Source organism: Lepisma saccharinum, chromosome 7 (assembly GCF_977018435.1).
Source record: "Lepisma saccharinum chromosome 7, izLepSacc3.1, whole genome shotgun sequence".
NCBI classification, from domain to species: Eukaryota; Metazoa; Arthropoda; class Insecta; order Zygentoma; family Lepismatidae; genus Lepisma; species Lepisma saccharinum.
Genome location: NC_139235.1, coordinates 55,570,083 through 55,588,775, shown reverse-complemented (window position 1 = coordinate 55,588,775; position 18,693 = coordinate 55,570,083). Strand labels below are relative to the sequence as shown.

Here is an 18,693-nt window from a genome sequence, read left to right as displayed (position 1 = left end):
GGCTGAAGAAAGTCCTTGTGTGCTGCGATTCGACCAGCGTGTTGCAGTCTCTGGATTCGCCGTATTCCCGGCACCCAGTAGCGCAACGCATATTCAGACGGCTTGTGTCCTTATCAGCCAGCGCGGATGTACACTTCTGTTGGGTCCCTAGCCACGTGGGCATTCAGGGGAACGAAGCAGCTAATGCTGCCGCCAAGTCTGCTGATGCAGATGGCGACGTTCTCGTCCACCTTTTGCCAGCTAGCGACCTGCAGAAAGTGTTCCGTTGTAGACTTCTTAACACTTGGCAGGCCGAGTGGGATGCGGAAACGGGGAACAAGCTTCACGCTGTTAAGCCCACCATAGGTGCTTGGCGTTCCTCGTCCCGTCCCTCTCGGCGAGAAGAAATTATTCTTACCCGCATGCGTCTAGGACACAGCCGTCTAACGCACGGTCATCTGCTCCAAGGGCTGGACCCTCCGTTGTGTCGTGTTTGCAATGTTTTTTTAAGCATTCGACACATTCTCGTTGAATGTGTCGATCTTGCTTACCTCCGGCAGACTTTTAATCTTTCTGGCTGTTTGTCATCCCTCTTGGGTGATGACAGCAGTATTTTAACAAATGTTTTTAGTTTTTTGCGAAGAGCTGGACTCTTCCACCGTCTGTAAGGAGGTTTTTAGTTTCTTTGTTCTGACTTTTTAATGTGTCGTGTTTGTCTCGTGCAGGTCTCTCTACAACCTTGCACTTTTAATGTTTTCCCAAGGGGCTATCTACACCCCTTTTTTAAATCTCAGTCAGAATTTTAGATAAGGGGACATTTCCCCGTATACATAGAAGGGTGCGCAATGGCCTTAAGTGCCGACGCACCCACAAATTTTAATTCAATCAATCAATCAATCATTCCCTCTATCTTCCTCACTAACTATTTCTCTCTCACCTCTCTTTTTCCTTTCTCCATTCTTCTTTCTCTTCTTTTTCTCACCCTTTCTCTTTTCCCCTCTCACACTTTCTTGCCGTGCTTCGCTCTATCTTCCTCACTAACTTTTTCTCTCGTACCTCCTCCAGTTCTTCCTTTCTCTTTCTCTTCTTTTTTCTCGCCCTTCCTCTTTTCCCCTCTCACACTTTCATGCCGTGCTTCGCTCTATCTTCCTCACTAACTCTTTCTCTCTTACCTTCTCTCTTTTTCCTTTCTCCTCTCTTCTTTTTCTCACCCTTTCTCTCTTTTTCACTCTCTCTCACTTGTTGTTTCGTTCTTCCCCTCACTCACTCTTTCTGTCTTTCCTTCTCTCGTTATTCTTTTCATTTCTTCGCATTTTTAGCTGTGTTTCTTTTGTTTATTTCTTTTTATCATTCTCTCTCCTTTTTGCATATATCTGTCTCGTTTTTCTCTTCCTTTCACCGTCTCTCCTTCCCTTCTGTCATTTATATACTGTAAAACGTCTGGAATATTTCTCATGGAGGTATTAGAGTGGATTCTTTGTCAATTCTCTTGAACGTGATATAAATTTATGTGAAATACAGTCTATATATAAGATTTCTTTATTTCTCTCCACCCATGCAATTATATACATACATACATACATACATACACATACTTTATATATAGTCTAGTGTGGTTGGGATTGTCTTGTGTAGTAGGTGTGCTGTCTAGTGTGTTTGTGTTTATCTTGTGTAGTAGTTATGCTGTCGAATGTGTTTCTGTTTGTCTTGTGTAGTATCGGTGGTGTGTATGTATGTGTCTTGTGTTGTAATTGTGCTGTCTAGTATGTTTGTCTTGCCTTGCGTAGTAGTTGTGTTGTCTAATTTGTTTGTGTTTGTCTTGTGTAGTAGTTGTGGTGTGTAGTTTGTTTGTGTTTATATTGTGTAGTAGTTATGGGGTGTTTGTGTTTATATTGTGTTATAGTTGTGATGTGTTTGTGTGTGTCTTGTGTAGTAGTTGTGCTATCTAATGTGTTTGTGTTCATCTTGTGCAGTAATTGTGCTGTCTAATGTGCTTGTGTTTGTGTTTGTCTTGTGTAGTAGTTCCTCCATTCATATTGGGGGTTAGGCGTAGAGCTGACAACTCTGCACTGTAAAAAGCCATGTCAAGAATCAGCAATATAAGGCCATGGATGTTCCCAAGGTAAAATATTCCGGAGGTAAAATAGTCCCCCGTTCGGATCTCCGGGTGGGGACTACTTTGGGAGGTCCCTGGACTAAGGATAAGATCTACATTAGGAATAAGGATATTAAATTAGGCACCTGGAATGTTCTGAGCCTTTACCGGCCTGGGGCATTTCAGTGTACAGTTAATGAGATACTTAAGTATAAATTAGATGTAGTAGCTGTCCAGGAAGTTAGGTGGCCAGGAGAAGGGAATTGTAAAACTAAAAATTATACTTTTTTCTATGGTGGTACTGAAAATCATAATTTTGGAACAGGCTTTTTTATAAATAATAGAATTATCTCGGCTCTTAAAACAGTAGAATTTATTAATGATAGGATATCATATGCAGTTTTACAGGGTAGGTGGTGTAAAATTATTTTAATAAACATACATGCACCAACGGAAGATAAAGATGATAATACTAAAGATGATTTTTATACAGAGTTAGAACAGGTCTTTGATAAATTTTCTCAGTATGATATGAAAATTCTGTTAGGTGACTGTAATGCACAGATTGGCAAAGAAGAGACATTTAAACCTACGATTGGTAAAGAAAGTCTTCATGAATTAAGTAATGATAATGGTATAAGATTGATTACTTTTGCAACCTCAAAGAATTTAATTGTGAAAAGTACCACTTAAAACATAAAGATATCCATAAATATACCTGGTCTTCTCCAGATGGTAAAACTCATAATCAGATAGATCATATTCTCATTGATAAGAGAAGACATACTAGTATAATTGACGTTCGTACACATAGAGGTGCGGACTGTGCCAGTGACCATTATTTAGTAATTGCTAAATTAAGAGAAAGACTCTCAGTGTTAAATCATAAGCAACAAAATCTAAAGGTTCTAACATTTGATACAGGAAAATTTACTATTAAAGAATTAAGAAAGATTACCAAATTAAACTGTCAAATAGATTTGATATTTTGCAGGATTTAAATGATGATGAAAATATAAATGAAATAGACGTAAATAAGAATTGGGAGCACATACGTAATGCAATAGAATCAGCAGCTAAAGAAAGTATAGGATACCATAAACTGAGAAAAAGTAAGCCATGGTTTGATAATGAATGTCATAATCTAATAGAAATAAGAAATGAGGCTAGACTTAGGTGGTTAAATAACTCTGATGATACAAATCTAAACAATTATAATAGAATAAAGCGAGAAGTTAACCGAACGTTTAGAAGTAAAAAAAGAGATTACTTGAAAAGCAAAATTAACGAAATTGAAACAAACAGCAAAAATAAAAATATCAGAGATTTATATAAAGGTGTAAATGAGTTTAGAAAGGGGTGGCAACCTAAAGTAAACTTGATAAAAGATAAAGACGGTGATTTTCTTGCTGACCCAAGCGATATTCTAAATAGATGGAAGAACTACTTTAATGACCTTTTAAATGTCCATGTAGGAGATAAATCAGAAGTGAATGAAGTACACACAGCAGAACTTTTAGTTCCAGAACCTAACTTGACTGAAGTTAAAGATGCTATTAAAAGGCTAAAGAATAACAAAGCACCTGGCATTGATTTAATACCAGCTGAGTTAATTAAATATGGTGGAAATTCATTAATATGTCAAATTCATAAATTAATTTGTTTAATATGGAATAAAGAAGAAATCCCTCAACAGTGGAAAGAATCCATAATTGTCCCTGTATTTAAAAAAGGTGATAAAATGAACTGCAATAATTACCGTGGAATTTCTCTACTCTCAACAACATATAAAATATTATCTAACATTCTTTTAACAAGACTAACCCCATATGCTAATGAAATTATAGGTGATTATCAATGTGGATTTAAACGTAACAGATCAACTACAGATCAAATTTTTCACATCAGACAGACACTTGAAAAAAAGTGGGAATATAATCAAAATGTCCATCAACTATTCATTGATTTCAAAAAAGCATATGATTCTGTCAAAAGAGATAAATTATATAATATATTAGTAGAGTTTGGAATACCTAAGAAGCTTGTTAGTATGATAAAAATATGCACCAGTGAAACAGAAAGTAAAATTCGTGTGGGTATTAATATGTCTGACAAATTTACAATTCATGATGGGTTAAAACAAGGAGATGCATTATCTCCATTGCTCTTTAATTTTGCCTTAGAATATGCTGTTAGGAAGGTAAAAGAAACTAAAGAAGGACTAAAATTAAATTGTGTGACTCAGTTGTTAGCATATGCAGATGATGTAGACTTACTGGGGGATGATGTGAATACAATTAAGAATAATGCTAAAATATTTTTCAAATCTGCTAAAGAGATAGGTTTGGAAGTTAACAAAGAGAAAACTAAATATATGCTTACAGGCCGAAACCAAGTGTTAGGTAATAATCAAAATCTAATTATTGATAACAACTCGTTTGAACCAGTTTCCAAATTCAAATACTTAGGAGTAATATTAACAAATGAAAATTATATTAAAGAGGAAATAAAAAGTAGGCTTAATTCAGGAAATGCATGTTACTTCTCTCTTCATAAGATTTTGTCTTCTCATTTAATATCTAAGAAACTAAAAGTTAAAATATACAAAACAGTAATTTTGCCTGTAGTATTATATGGATGTGAAACTTGGTCCCTTACATTGAAAGAGGAACATAAATTGAGAGTTTTTGAGAATAAAATCCTTAGGAAAATCTTTGGACCTAAAAGGGATGAGGAGACAGGTGAGTGGAGAAGGTTACATAATTTAGAACTACATAATTTGTATTCATGTCCAGATATTATTAGAATAATTAAATCAAGAAGACTTAGGTGGGCAGGCCATGTGGCACGAATGGGAGAGGAAAGAGGAGTTTACAGGATTCTTGTTGGGAAACCTGATGGTAAGAGACCTGTAGGAAGGCCAAGACGAAGATGGAGGGACAACGTTGAGATGGACCTAAGGGAAATCGGTAGGGATGGAAAAGAGTATATAGATCTTGCTCAAGATAGGGAAAGATGGAAGGCCTGTGTTGCTGCAGCCATGAACCTTCGGGTTTAAGAAGGCTAGAGAGTTAGTTAGTTAGTTAGTTAGTTAGTTAGAGTCTCTCTCCAGTGATTAATTTTTGGTGGACAATTATATATCATGCTGATCGGATTCGTGATGTAAGATGGCGAGCCTGAATATTATTCCATATTTCTCTCCACTTCATTCTGGGATTTTGCTCAATAATTTTACATGTTGGTTGTTCTAATTTACATAGTCTGCGATATATTTCCGATGTCACTGGTATTGTTAATATCGGAGATTGTAATAGGGCATAACTAATATCCACTATTGTTGACTTAAAATACCATAAAGTGTCTACCAGCCTAGTAATATCAATAGGAGCCTCTAGTGAAATATAGTCCAAAGCGCTTCTCAAAACTTTACTTGTGAGGCTGAGTGGATGCTGAATCAATGTCTGCGTGTCAGCTTGAAATCGTAAGGCCTGGCATTTGAGTTCTATATTCACAAGATTCATTCCTCCCTCGGCAAAAGGCAAACAATTCACCCTCAATATCTGACCATTCCAAATAAACCAATTTACTGCACTCTTAAGTTTATTTATATCTAACTTCCGTAGTGGGAGGATTTTTGCCATGTACCATACCTTTGACAGTGCATAGACATGTACAAAGGTCACCCTTGACTGTAAACTAAGGCTGCGAAATTTATTTGTTTGTAATATCGCTTTAACCCCAGTTAATACTCTATCATAATTTAATTGGATCATACTTTGGATAGAGTGCGTATATATTATACCTAGTATACGTATCATTTGTACAACCTTAAAATTACCTCGCTGCGAGTGAGAATGAACCAAATTTAAATTCAAAATTGACGATTTTTCTTGGTTTATTTTTAATCCCGACCATTTTCCAAATTTCTGTAATACTTGACATGTTTCATCAATATCAGACTGTTCATTTATTAATACAGTAACATCGTCAGCATACGCTAACACCTTAATGGTAGTAGAGTGTATGTTAATTCCTTGAACTTTTCGGCCTATTTCAGACAGAATGGGTCTCAGTGCAATACAAAACGCTAACATCGACAAAGGATCTCCTTGCCTTACACCTTTATAAATATAGAGTTCTTTTGTCAGAAAACCATTTATTTGAATTTCTGCTGTTGCATGACTATAAAGACTTTTAAATACTGAAAGAAAATGTCCACGTATACCGTAGCCCTGCAAAACGTTAAATAGATATTCATGATTTATCGAGTCAAAAGCACGTTCAAAGTCTAATGCTAATATAGCATTTTAAGAGTTTTTGTTCTGTAGTCTATAACATGTAATTATTTCACGCATCGTTTGTAAAACATTTGTGATTTTCTTATTTAAACCAAAAACATATTGGTCCTCTCCTACTAATTTGTCGACATAAGGCATAAGTCTGCCAAGCATACATCGCGCCAATATTTTATAATCCGTACAAAGGAGAGTGATGGGTCTATAATGACCAGCTTCGCTTGGTTTTGGACATTTTGGGATTAGAATTATAATACCCGTATTGGAAGATTTACCCATTTGATACTTGCTAAACACTGCATTTATCCAATCCGTTATTGTTTGACCCATCAATTTCCAAAAGGTTTGATAAAACTTATTGGGTATCCCATCCCAACCAGGAGCTGAAAATGATTGCCCTACCTTAACCGCTCGAAACACTTCCTCACTTGTATATTCTTTGTTTAAGTTTTCACTTTCTTCATCTGTAAAAACCTCTGATTCGGATGCCAATTCATCCATTAAAGCTCCATTATGTGACGCTGGTTTGGAATATTGTTGCTCAAAATAATTATAAATGCAATTACGTATTTCAGGGGCTGAATTGATCTTTGTTCCCCCATTATCAAATATTTCACTAATACATTGTCTTTTAGCATTTTTTCTTTCATGAATTACATGGCTGATAGAAGCGACCTCATCGTTGTCAAAATGAGGAAGTTTACTACGAATTTTGACCCCTTGACGCCTTTCTGCAGTCATTTTTAACAATACAGCTTGTATACGTTTGACTTCAGTTTGCACTTTTTTCCCGTCTGTTGCTTGCTGAATTTGTTCACGCAATACCCTGTAGTAAAAATTATATTTATTTGTCCACTCTCTCGACCGTTCCTTACAGTAACTGATACAAAATCTTTTTATACCCTGTTTGAGAATCTCCTCCCACCAGCGGATTATATCTATCCTCCTCAGACGGTGTGTTATCCATCTCGACCATTGGTCATTAAATGCTTGTTGGAAATTTTTCTCATTAAGAATTGAAGCATTTAATTTCCAACAACCGTACCCTCTCGGGACTATTGGAATGTCCACATTTATCATCATAATGACAGCACTGTGATCTGAAAAACATGTAGGTGTTATACTGATGGACTTTACGTTCTGACGTAATGTGGGTGTGACATAAAATCTATCCAAACGGGATGCATAATTGTCACGTATATACGTGAAACCCCTCTGCCCAAAACATTTGTCACTCCAGACATCTGTGAAGTTAAAGCCAGTTACTAATTTTTGCAATGAATTCGACGTGTTAAATCCAGGTCTTTGATCCTGCGGATACAATACACAATTGAAATCTCCCCCACATATTATGTGTTCTCTCCTACCCTGCATTTCAACAGCAACTTCCTGCGCAAAAAACTCATCCCTTTGTTTTCTACGCTGTGACCCGGATGGAGCATATATGTTATATATCCATACATTTGCAACTTTTGCTGATATGATTCTATTATTAGGATGACATACCACATTTGTGAGGGGAACCGTATTACGTGTTAACAAAGCTGTTCCTGTCGATTGGAAATTTGCATTATTATGAACTCTTATCGTTGGGGAAAAATTGAAATTCATTTGTCCACATTCTTGGAGAAAGACAATATCTAATGATGCTTGTATAATAAAGTCCTCTAACGCCGCCTGTTTTGTAAGGGATTTCATTTTGTTTATATTTATCGTAGCAAAACGAAGGGTCGTCATCATAAATACTATGAACAAAATTTTTGGGATTGGGTATTCCCAATACTTATACTTCCACCTTTGCCCCATCTAAGAGTAATAATTCTTACACTATTTTTATATACCCCTAATGTTATACACCAAAAATTAACAAACACACTAACAATATTATTTTAGTAGGGGGGAGGAAATACCCCTTCCCGTTGTATAGCTTAATCCATAAATATCTACCACTACGCAATACAATATCATTAACTTTCTGACAGTCCATATAAAAATATTCATTCCAAATAATACTATTTTCTAATCTTAAAGTGATTACCTGTATCCAGTATTCACAAACTTTCATGGCCTATCGGACTTGGATCAATAACCATGTCTTGGACATTTGTTTTTACATGTCGCAATGATCGTCTTTTCGTCCGATTGCTGCCTGACACTTTCCTTATACTCTTTGGTCGTTTTTGTGAGCCGGAAACCGAACGACCCGTACTACTTTGGACACTTCCACTTTCACTATCAGTTTCCGAATCTTTTTCCTGTTTAGCTTCTTGTCTGAAGTCCTTTTGCTTGGTCTGATTCTGCTTCCTCTCCTTCTTGCTCTGTAGCACTTCATCACTCGATTCCTCTTGCACTTTAGTTATGTCTTCTTGTCGTCTTAGTGGTCCACCCTTCTTCTGTTCCATAGTATCCAGGGACATTTCTTCACTTTGTCGCGTAAGTTGAACATTTAACGCAGGTTCTTTTGGTTGATCTTGCATATTTTCTTCAGTTCCTTCCTTGGTCAAAGTTTGTTGATCATTCTTGTGAATATTTTTCTCTTCTCCCGGGTTCGATCCCCGGCCGGTTCAAATCCGGGAACTTTTCTAACGATGGAAGCGGCCCCGGCGCCCACCCAGCGTCGAATAACATGGGTACCTGGGGGAAACCCTGGGGGGTAAAGGCGGTCAGGGGCGTGATGCTGATCACATCACCCCCATTCACGACCGGATCAAGAAAGTGTGGGGCGTTACCCCCACACCCCCTATACGCCTTCATGGCGTAGTGCTATGCACAGGGGAGCACTTTACCTTTTTTTTGTATATGTTTTCCCTGTTGAAGCCCTTCTATCACAGTCAGTTGTGCTGATTCTTGACTCACATTTATATCTTCGTGTGTAGATGTAGACGGTGCAATTGCTTCGCTATAGGACCGAACTGCACGACCCACGACTTTGAAAACTGTTGGTTTCCGTAAGGTACAATTAAACCGCATGTGATCACTACTACCACACCATTCACAAGTCGGGATTTCACCATTATATACTACATGTGCCGTATATTGGCCTATTTTCACAAAGGAGGGAATTGGCTTCTTAATTGCCATCAAAACCTGACGCACCCCATTATACACTTTGTACCTAAATTTGTCACTCCAAGTTTCTGCTTTCAATTCATCGATTGTCCCATATTCACTCAGTTTTTCACGAATTTGTCGTTCTGGCACTTCCAAAGGAAGATTAAACACTCGAACCGACTTCAAAATTCGATTCGCATCACTCAGTTTCACTTGTGTCACAGCTCCACTACTATAATAAAAATTCACTTCACCAGTATTTTCTTCTAATATTTTTCTCATTTTTCCCGGACGCACTAATTTCAAAAATACACATTTAATCGTCGTGGGAATTTGTATGGCTGCAATTTCATCCACACTCAGTTTGAATTTATCATGAATAAATTCATGTACTTCCAAAGGACTAGGTTTCAAAGTTCCCGTTTCAAAACTGATTTGTATCGTATTTTCGCGATCCATTCTATATTTTACTTTTGTCCAATTCTTCACTAGCACAGTTCAACAGCACACCCTCTCCCACACGTACGTACCGATATCGCGCTGAACTTTCACTTTTCCTCAAAGCACAGAGCTCGTACAGCACGACCTACCTGTTCCGCGCTAGGCGCGAGACTCCACCACTCGGCCACAGGGTCGGGCTAAAGGTAAGTTGGAAAAGGTGAATGACCTTTGAATGGGAACAAATTTTGGTTTTGGCCGCGCTTCTAGCGACTCAAAAACAATGGTATCGGCTGGTATCGGTGCAAAAAATATCAACCGATACTTACATCAGTATTTGTATCGGTTCAGGCCTAGTTGTAATATTCACACAGATTAAATCATATGACAAAAATATGCAGGTATCAAATATCAACCGGGGGCCAGTAGATAGCACTTCAGACAATAATTCAAATCTTAAAACTGAACATGAACTGCAAGTGTAACATGTAACAATTCTTATGAACATCTCATGGAATTAAATTATCTTATATTATTCTGTATCATAGTTGTCATAGTGTAACTTTTATGATAATAGTAGGAGTAATACCAACACAATTCTTGAAAGTCTTATAGATATGCAAATGAACATAAAGTTAATTAGTTCTTCTGAACGTTATTTTTAATTTGTTAGTTTTGATCCTGTTACTTTTGTATTATTGTATGTTGTTTTCTGCCATTTTTTACTAATTATGACGAAGGGTAGTATAGCTGACGATTAAACGAAATTGAGAAAGTACAGTAAGATCAAAACTCCCAGGCCACGACTTCAACCCGGGAACTTCGGTGGCGAGATCGGGAGTTGAACCTCAGCCACCGAGTGCGCAACGGGACTGTCATACGTATAGTTCAGACTGGCCTTTTTAATGAAGGGTAAAGCCAGACTGTTTATTGTATATAGGCAAAATCTTTTCCCGTAGTTGAAGAGATAAAGAAAAATGCCATTAGGAGAAGAAATATTATAAACAATTTTTAAGTGCATATACTATACGAGGGTCACTATTTATATTTTGAGCCTAACAATGAAAAAACAGGAATTTGTCATTGAAAACTGCTTTATTGTTTTTCGAAGTATTCTCCTTTATGGTCAATACACTTTTGCATTCGTTCGAACCATTTGTCAAAGCAGTTTTTCCAATCTTCTTGAGACACCTCCATAATATGGTTTTTGAACGCATCAACGGCGTCTTCCGCAGACGAAAATCGTTGTCCACGCAATTTATTCTTGACATTCGGGAACAAGAAGAAGTCATTGGGTGCCAAATCAGGACTGTACGGCGGATGACCCATCAATTCGATTTTTTGACTGTTCATAAAGTCGGTTGTTAGACGAGATGTGTGACAGCTGGCATTGTCTTGATGAAGAATGATCCGACGGCGTTTGTTTGTTTTCCGTATTTGACCGAAGACCTCTGGCAAACAAATTGTTGAGTTGACCGTTCTACGTTCCTCTAAAGGCACAGTTGCCACATGACCAGTTTTCCCGAAAAAACAGGCGACCATTTGTTTCGATGTGCTTCGAGCGCGAACAACTTTTGTTGGATTGGGTTCATCTTGAAACACCCATACAGTCGACTGCTGTTTAAGTTCCGGCTCATATGCATATATCCATGATTCGTCACCTGTTACAATCTTATATACGTCTTTTGAAGCACCACGATTGTATTTATTGAGCATTTGTTTGCACCAATTGACGCGAGCGTCTTTTTGAGTTTTTGTCAAATTGTGTGGGATCCAACGAGAACATACCTTTCTCACAGCTAAATGATCATGTAATATTTTATATATGCTGGTGGTACTAATGCCTATGGTTGCCTCAATCTCACAGTATGTCACATGACGATCTTGCAGTATTAGGTTTTGCACAGCATCAATGTTTTCTTGAACAACAACTGATTTTGGACGACCTTCGTGAATCTCGTCGGTGAGCGAATGGCGGCCACGATTAAATTCGTTATACCAGCGTTTCACAGTGGCAAAGGATGGGGCTTCATCGCCAAATGTGGAAGTAAGTTGATCGATGCACTCTTGTCTTGATAATCCACGTCGAAAATCGTAAAAAATCATCGCACGAAAATTTTCACGAGTTAATTCCATTTTATTGTTGTCGCGCAATCTCCAAGGCAACATAAACAACACAAATGAAGCTATTGATAAAACATTTGAAGTACGTTATGGTCAATAATGCCAGACTATTCCGTGCAAACGTCAAATCGCGCCTAACTTCAATCAGTGTTGCCAAGGCTCAAAATATAAATAGTGGCCCTCGTATCTATCTCGAACTCACACTCTCTGATGACGTCATTAGTGTTTCAAAGAAACAGATCTCCCTCATCGCACAACGCGAGAGCAACCTTGCGTTCTGACGTCACCGTTGAATGCTTTCATTGTTACGCTAAATGCCTAAGTTGTTAGGTTAGGCTTGTTGAGTTTAGTTCTCTTAGCATAAACAATGCATTTTATGTGTGTTTATGCTAAGGAAAGCAAACCTAACAGACCTAACCTAACAACGTAAGCATTCCTCGTACGACGTCAGAACACAGAGTTGGTCTAACGCAGTACAATAAAGGAGACCCAAAGGCAACATACCACTTGGTGGCCATTAGCACATGGTGCATGTGGCCATTTGCACCCTTCAACCTACAAGAGGAACACTCCTCTTATCTAAACATGCTTCCTTTGAAGTTCAAAAATTGGTGTAAATAGCCCCTTGACAAAGATTAAAAGTGCAAGGTTGTAGAGGGACCTGCACGAGACATATACATCATATTAAAAGGTAAGGGACAATGGGAGAGACTGTTCTTCTCAAGAACCTAAGACGTTTGTTAAAAGATTATCATCTCCCAACATGAAGACGGTTGGGAAGGTTAAATGTTTGTTTGAGGAAAGTAAAATCAGAACATTCAAGACGAATACTTGTTTTGGCCTTCCCAACCAAATGTCCTCAATAAACAGAAGAAGAAGATGTGTTACTCAAACTATAATAATAACAGATACTTTTTTATATAAGAAAAGCAGTGTTATTTCTACTTAAGATCTTCATAAAAATTAAATTATAGTTTTTATAGTACCGTATAAAAACAACCATGTGAAAGAAAACAAATCATACGTGAGACATGAATAAAATCTTTTGACATATTTTGATACAGCTTTCATTCTCATTTCATCACAATTAATTTTTTTTCATATGATAGAAAAAAAAGTAAATTTCATGGATATCATTCGGAAATTCTGGACTAATTTCTATAAAAAGAACTGCTTTCTTTGAATTAACAAAACAAGTTTGGTTCTCATTTTAGTAACTAGTATCCTGTACTATTTTTTTTTAATTTTGACAATTCTTTGATTGCAGCGTCCCAATCTACTAAAGCTGGATATATGTATGCATACGACTCCACAACATTGATCTGATTTTAAAGTATGTCGACGGCAACGAAAAAATATTGCTAACCTCAATAAATAACAAGGCTCTTCGAAAACAAAATTACTAACACAGAACTCAATCTTTATAGTAAGCCACACGGATTATATAACAATATCAAATTAAATATTATGTAAGGGATTGAAATCACAATGAAATTTACTAATGATATATGTTAACTTCTAAAACCTATAGTTATTATATAACTCACAGTTCCTTCAGAGCTGTAAGACGTTCAAACACTTGCGGGGACAGGAACTTGATTTTGTTGTAGCTCAGATTCCTGAAATGAAGAAAAGAGTTAATATCCACTGATAAAACGTATTTCACAACATACACAAAATAATACGTATTTATAATATTCCTCATTATTCAGGTGATGTATAATTAATTTCACCACTTGGTCATTTTAGGAAAATTAATATCAACTGCAAATTTATCTACATTAAATATATGAAATAATATTTTTGTATATTTAAAACGCGTCTGACTACCATGCTAAAGGTCCCGGGTTAGATCCCCGGCCGGTTCAAATCCGGGAACTTTTATAACGATGGAAGCTGCCCCGGCGCCCACCCAGAGTCGAATAACATGGGTACCTGGGGGAAACCCTGGGGGGTAAAGGCGGTCAGGGGCGTGATGCTGATCACATCACCCCCACTCACGACCGGATCAAGAAAGTGTGGGGTGTTACCCCCTCACCCCCTACACGCCTTCATGGCGTGGTGCTATGCACAGGGGAGTACTTTACCTTTTTAAAAAATATATATATATATATATATATAATTGTATATATTACACTTTATATGATTATGATCTTTGTAATTCAGTGGCGTAGGAATGTTGATGATATATATATGAACAGGTGAGACCAAGAAGGAAAAGAACCCACTTTTTGAACAAAATGGGCTGAATACCTTGAATGCATATCAGAGCTAAAATAAAGGTTTTAAAAACAAACCACTTATGGAATATTGTTACTATGGTTATGATGAATAAGTTTGTAATTGTAAGTTTCTTCATCCGTCTTTTAGTTTTGGTTGCTATGAGGGTTTTTTTGATTTCCAGAAAGTAAGGTCGAGTGGAATCTTTCCCTTCTTGGTCTCATCGATTCATATACATAAAGGGTGTCTCAAAAATATGGAATTTTTTAAAATCTAACTTGGCAACACTGCGAGGAATGTGGCGCCACGTAACGTACAAAACACGAAGAAGGTGCTATGTCATTCAGTTATCATGGAGCAGTGGAGCTGCGTATTATAAGAATAACGACAGTGTCAGTGCTGCACGTCGAGAATTTCGGCGAAATTATCAACTGCAACGGCATGCACAAGTTCCATCCGCGGATGCAATAGCAAGTTCGGCACGCAAATTCGAGGAAACAAATTCAACCTTGAAGCAGAAAAACAAACAGGGCGACCTCGCAGTGCCCGAACACAGGAGAACATACAGGCTGTCCGGTCTGCCATCGAGAGAAGTCCACAATGCTCTGTTCGGCGCCAGGCAGCGTCTCTGCGGCTGCATAGGTCAAACGTGCATAGAATAATGAAGTGTGACCTAAAGTTCCATTCGTACAAACTTCAGATTGTCCAGAAATTGAAACCGTACGATCACGGGCAACGCAAAAATTTTTGTACAACATTTTTGGCGAAATTGGACAGTGACGAAGAGTTCATGGACAAGGTGTGGATGTCAGACGAGGCCAATTTTCATCTCAATGGCTTCGATAATAAGCAACATTTCGGATATTAAGCTCTTGAAAACTCGCGTATACTGAATGATGTCCCGTTAGACAGCAACAAAGTGACTGTATGCTGTGCAGTGTCATCGTCTGGCATCATGGGCCCTTATTTTTTTGAAGATGGTTGATGGTAACCCAGTGACCGTTAATTCCCAACGTTATGTTGATATGGTGAAAAACTTTGTTCCTCAGGAACTAAATCGATTTGCAAACATCCGTGACAATGCCTGGTTTCAGCAAGACGGGGCAACATCACACGCAACTCACCAATTAATTGCAGCATTAAGACAGTTGTTTGGCCATCGAGCGTTTTCGCGATTTGGTGACATCCCATGGCCCCCGAGATCCCCAGATCTCACGGACTGTGATTTTTTTGTGGGGCTTCCTAAAGAAAAGGTGTATGAACATCGACCGGAAACAATTTCAGAACTGAAGACACGAATACGTGACAAAATCAACCAGATTCCTGTGGACATGTTACATGGAGCAATGCACGATGTTCCCCAACGACTTCAGCAATGTGTACGCACAAACGGAGGCCATCTTCCTGACGTCATATTCAAAACATGAAGGCCATCTTGTGAATGAATAACATGTTTACCATTAATTGCATACTCTGTACTATTCATCTCCATGAATACACTTGCTTCGAAGTTCATCTTTTTCTTTTATTTGCCTTTTCGAAATGTCCCATATTTCTGAGACACCCTTTACATATCGTTACAAAGGGAAGGCGTAATGCCTCGACGTTAAGGTCGAGATTGAAAGTAGGACCCCACACTTTCACGATATCGGCCATTTTGTTGAGGCCATGTGATAAGCCCTACGTTAGCGACTGAGTGAACCCTATAGCAGCTCTTTACAGGGACATTGCTAGATCTGAAATTACCCACCCTTGGAATCGAATCCGGGTATTTCATAGGCAGAAATCCTCCTGTCATGTTCTTTCTTATCTTCACATATTAGTGTAACTTAATTCTCTACTTCTCAATCAGGACAGACAAACAAGAACATGCATGTGTTGGCCAGGATTCGAACACGGAACCACTGGCATCGATACACGCTGTGCTAACCACTTCACTACGGAGGTAGAGAGACTAGACTGCCACGGCTCTACGTACATACACATGCAGGGATCCTGGGTTTGAATCCCGGCAAGGATATGGGTGTTCTTTGTGAGTGTCCTTTCATCACATCATCACTCATCGTCACAATTTGCCAAAAGTGACAGAAAAGCGACGTTAAATAGCCTAATTTATTCAATGAAAAACACATAATTACATACACACGATATATAGCCTATTTATATATAAAGTTAAGGTGGAATTACAACTATCTTCCTAATACTTACAAGTCTTCCAGTTGAGTGTTGTTGCTGAAGACCCTGGAGCTGAGAGACTGGAAGTGGTTGTTTGTGACATGCCTGCAAATACATATATAGCGAGGATCAAAGCAACATTCTCGTATATTACTCGCAATTACTCATTTCTTTTATTTTGTGACAACTCGAGTACTTGGAGCAAAGTAAATGCAAAAGGGCTCCTGTAAGAAAGTGGTAATAGAATTATGACGAAATAAGTGTTAATTCGAAAGCAACGAAAAGTGGAAAGCTGTCGATAATACAATTTGTGACAAAGATGACAGAGACAGAGAGAAAAATGAAAAGAAAGAAAGTGCTGCTCTTTTATTCATTGGATAAAAAGATAATAGATTCAAGAATCAAAGTTAAATAGTATTACGCAAAGGAAAGAATAAGAAAAGCTTTAAAAGAAAAGAGATGCATTAAGGAAAAGGCTTCAGAAAAAAAAAGAATTAAAGTATAGAGAGGCAATTATGGTAGACAATTTCTCACCCACATGTAAAAGGCTAATTTTATTGACAAAAAGATGGACCTCCGAACCGACACCGTTGGAAATATTTAAAATTGAAGTAACAAAAACGGTTGTTTTATAAACTGAGTGCATAACACATACTCTACAAAAATGTTTACTAAATTTATAAAACGTTTAGTTTGGACAGATAGTTTGGGGAAGAAGTTACGTTAAAAACAACGTATTTAAACAATGCATGTTTACTTGTATTCATTGACCATGCACGTGATCGTAACACTGAAATATCATTTCACGTGAATAACAATCATCGAACGGTGCATACTTTTACAAACGTTAGTTACTGCGGTTGAAATTACAAGATCAGTGAAAGAAAAACTGGACTCACTTTTATCTTTTCGAGTATAAAATTCCACAAATTCAAACCACACTAGTTTCCTCGGAGTGACCTCTACGACGATATTATTATTATTATTATTAAAAAATAGAACAGGATTTGTTTCTCCAGGAGTTCGGAACCCCTTCCTAGAGGGACTAGTGAACGCAGGGTCTTTTTTGGTATGGTCTGGAATTGTAAAGGTGGATATTACGTAACTAATTTCTGAGGGAGGAGGATGCACAACAAAATGTTTCATAATTACAATTTTTTAACCTTCATTTTAAGTTATTCAAACACAAAAATAGTAATTCTACAGGGAATTACCATTTTGCTATTCCCGACTTCTTTACTACTTTCAGTTGAAAGTTTCGATTTTCTCAAAATTTCTGAGGCGTCTGTAGCCCCATCAGCTCTCCCCTGCGTACGCAAGTGGTCAGAGGCGAACAAATGGATGCCAGAGATTATTTACCCCCTCCCTCCACAGGCCAGACTCGAGTATCTCTGGCAACAAAATACTGATCATACCACAGATAAGTGATAATACTATTCCACCTTTCCCTAAAAATTCGAAAGTTCGCAAATATTTCCACTTTTTGAAATATAATGTGCAGCTTATCATGCACATTTGTCGAAAGAGTATACTCCAATTCTTCACACAATATTTAAGAATTAGAAGATTTTACTTATTTTATTAAAGCAACTTTCAGGAATTCAAAATGAAAATTGTATGCTTCAATACCAAACCTACCATGAATAACAATGAGACATCATACAATTAGCCTAAAAATATTATAACTGCAGTACACGTACAGCTAACAATAATAAATAATAAATGTTATTTCCGTTGACCCATATCCATAAGTATGGAAAACGTCATACAATACAGGATTACATGCTATATTTGTACAAAGAAAAATACAATATAAGAATGCAATACTTGAAATGCATTAAGTTTGAACATGTCTGTTAAGTACTGTTATATTGTTTATTGAATACAGAATTAAAATGCTATAATTTGTAAAAAGAAAACATTGCAATATTAAATATAGAACTACAACAACATAATAACCCAGTTTACTAATTAAATTCATTATGGTTATGTAGTACTGTGTCTGTTAAGTACTGTTTTATTGCTTTAAGTCTCATGTGTGTACCAGTCATTTGGTTGATGTGTGTGGTATATTATTTAAGCCAAAAACATATTTTATATGCTCAGCAGGAAAATAGTGTTCGTATGGAATTGTTAAAACAAACGTTGGAAATCCTACACTTTAGGATATATTAGAAGAACAACTTTTCATATTATTTCATAATCGTTAACGTTCATTGGATTGAGTTGTCGGCAGTAAAGACTAAACATTTTACTTATTTTCTATTAATTCTGAATTTTCCTTTTCTGTACATATTTTATTCAATATATAGCGCG

At 37.2% G+C, this 18,693-nt stretch overlaps 1 protein-coding gene across 1 annotated transcript in view; it reads right to left on the bottom strand.

Annotated features, from left to right (window-relative positions):
- The window catches only part of LOC145990474 (uncharacterized), a 462,687-nt gene that overhangs the window by 267,894 nt on the left and 176,100 nt on the right, over positions 1–18,693 (bottom strand). The window contains exons 7-8 of the mRNA XM_083126168.1: positions 16,411–16,482; positions 13,530–13,601 (exon numbers count right to left, since the gene is read on the bottom strand). Of these exons, the coding sequence (XP_082982294.1) occupies positions 13,530–13,601; positions 16,411–16,482 (144 nt within the window). The remainder of the gene's footprint in view (positions 1–13,529; positions 13,602–16,410; positions 16,483–18,693) is intronic.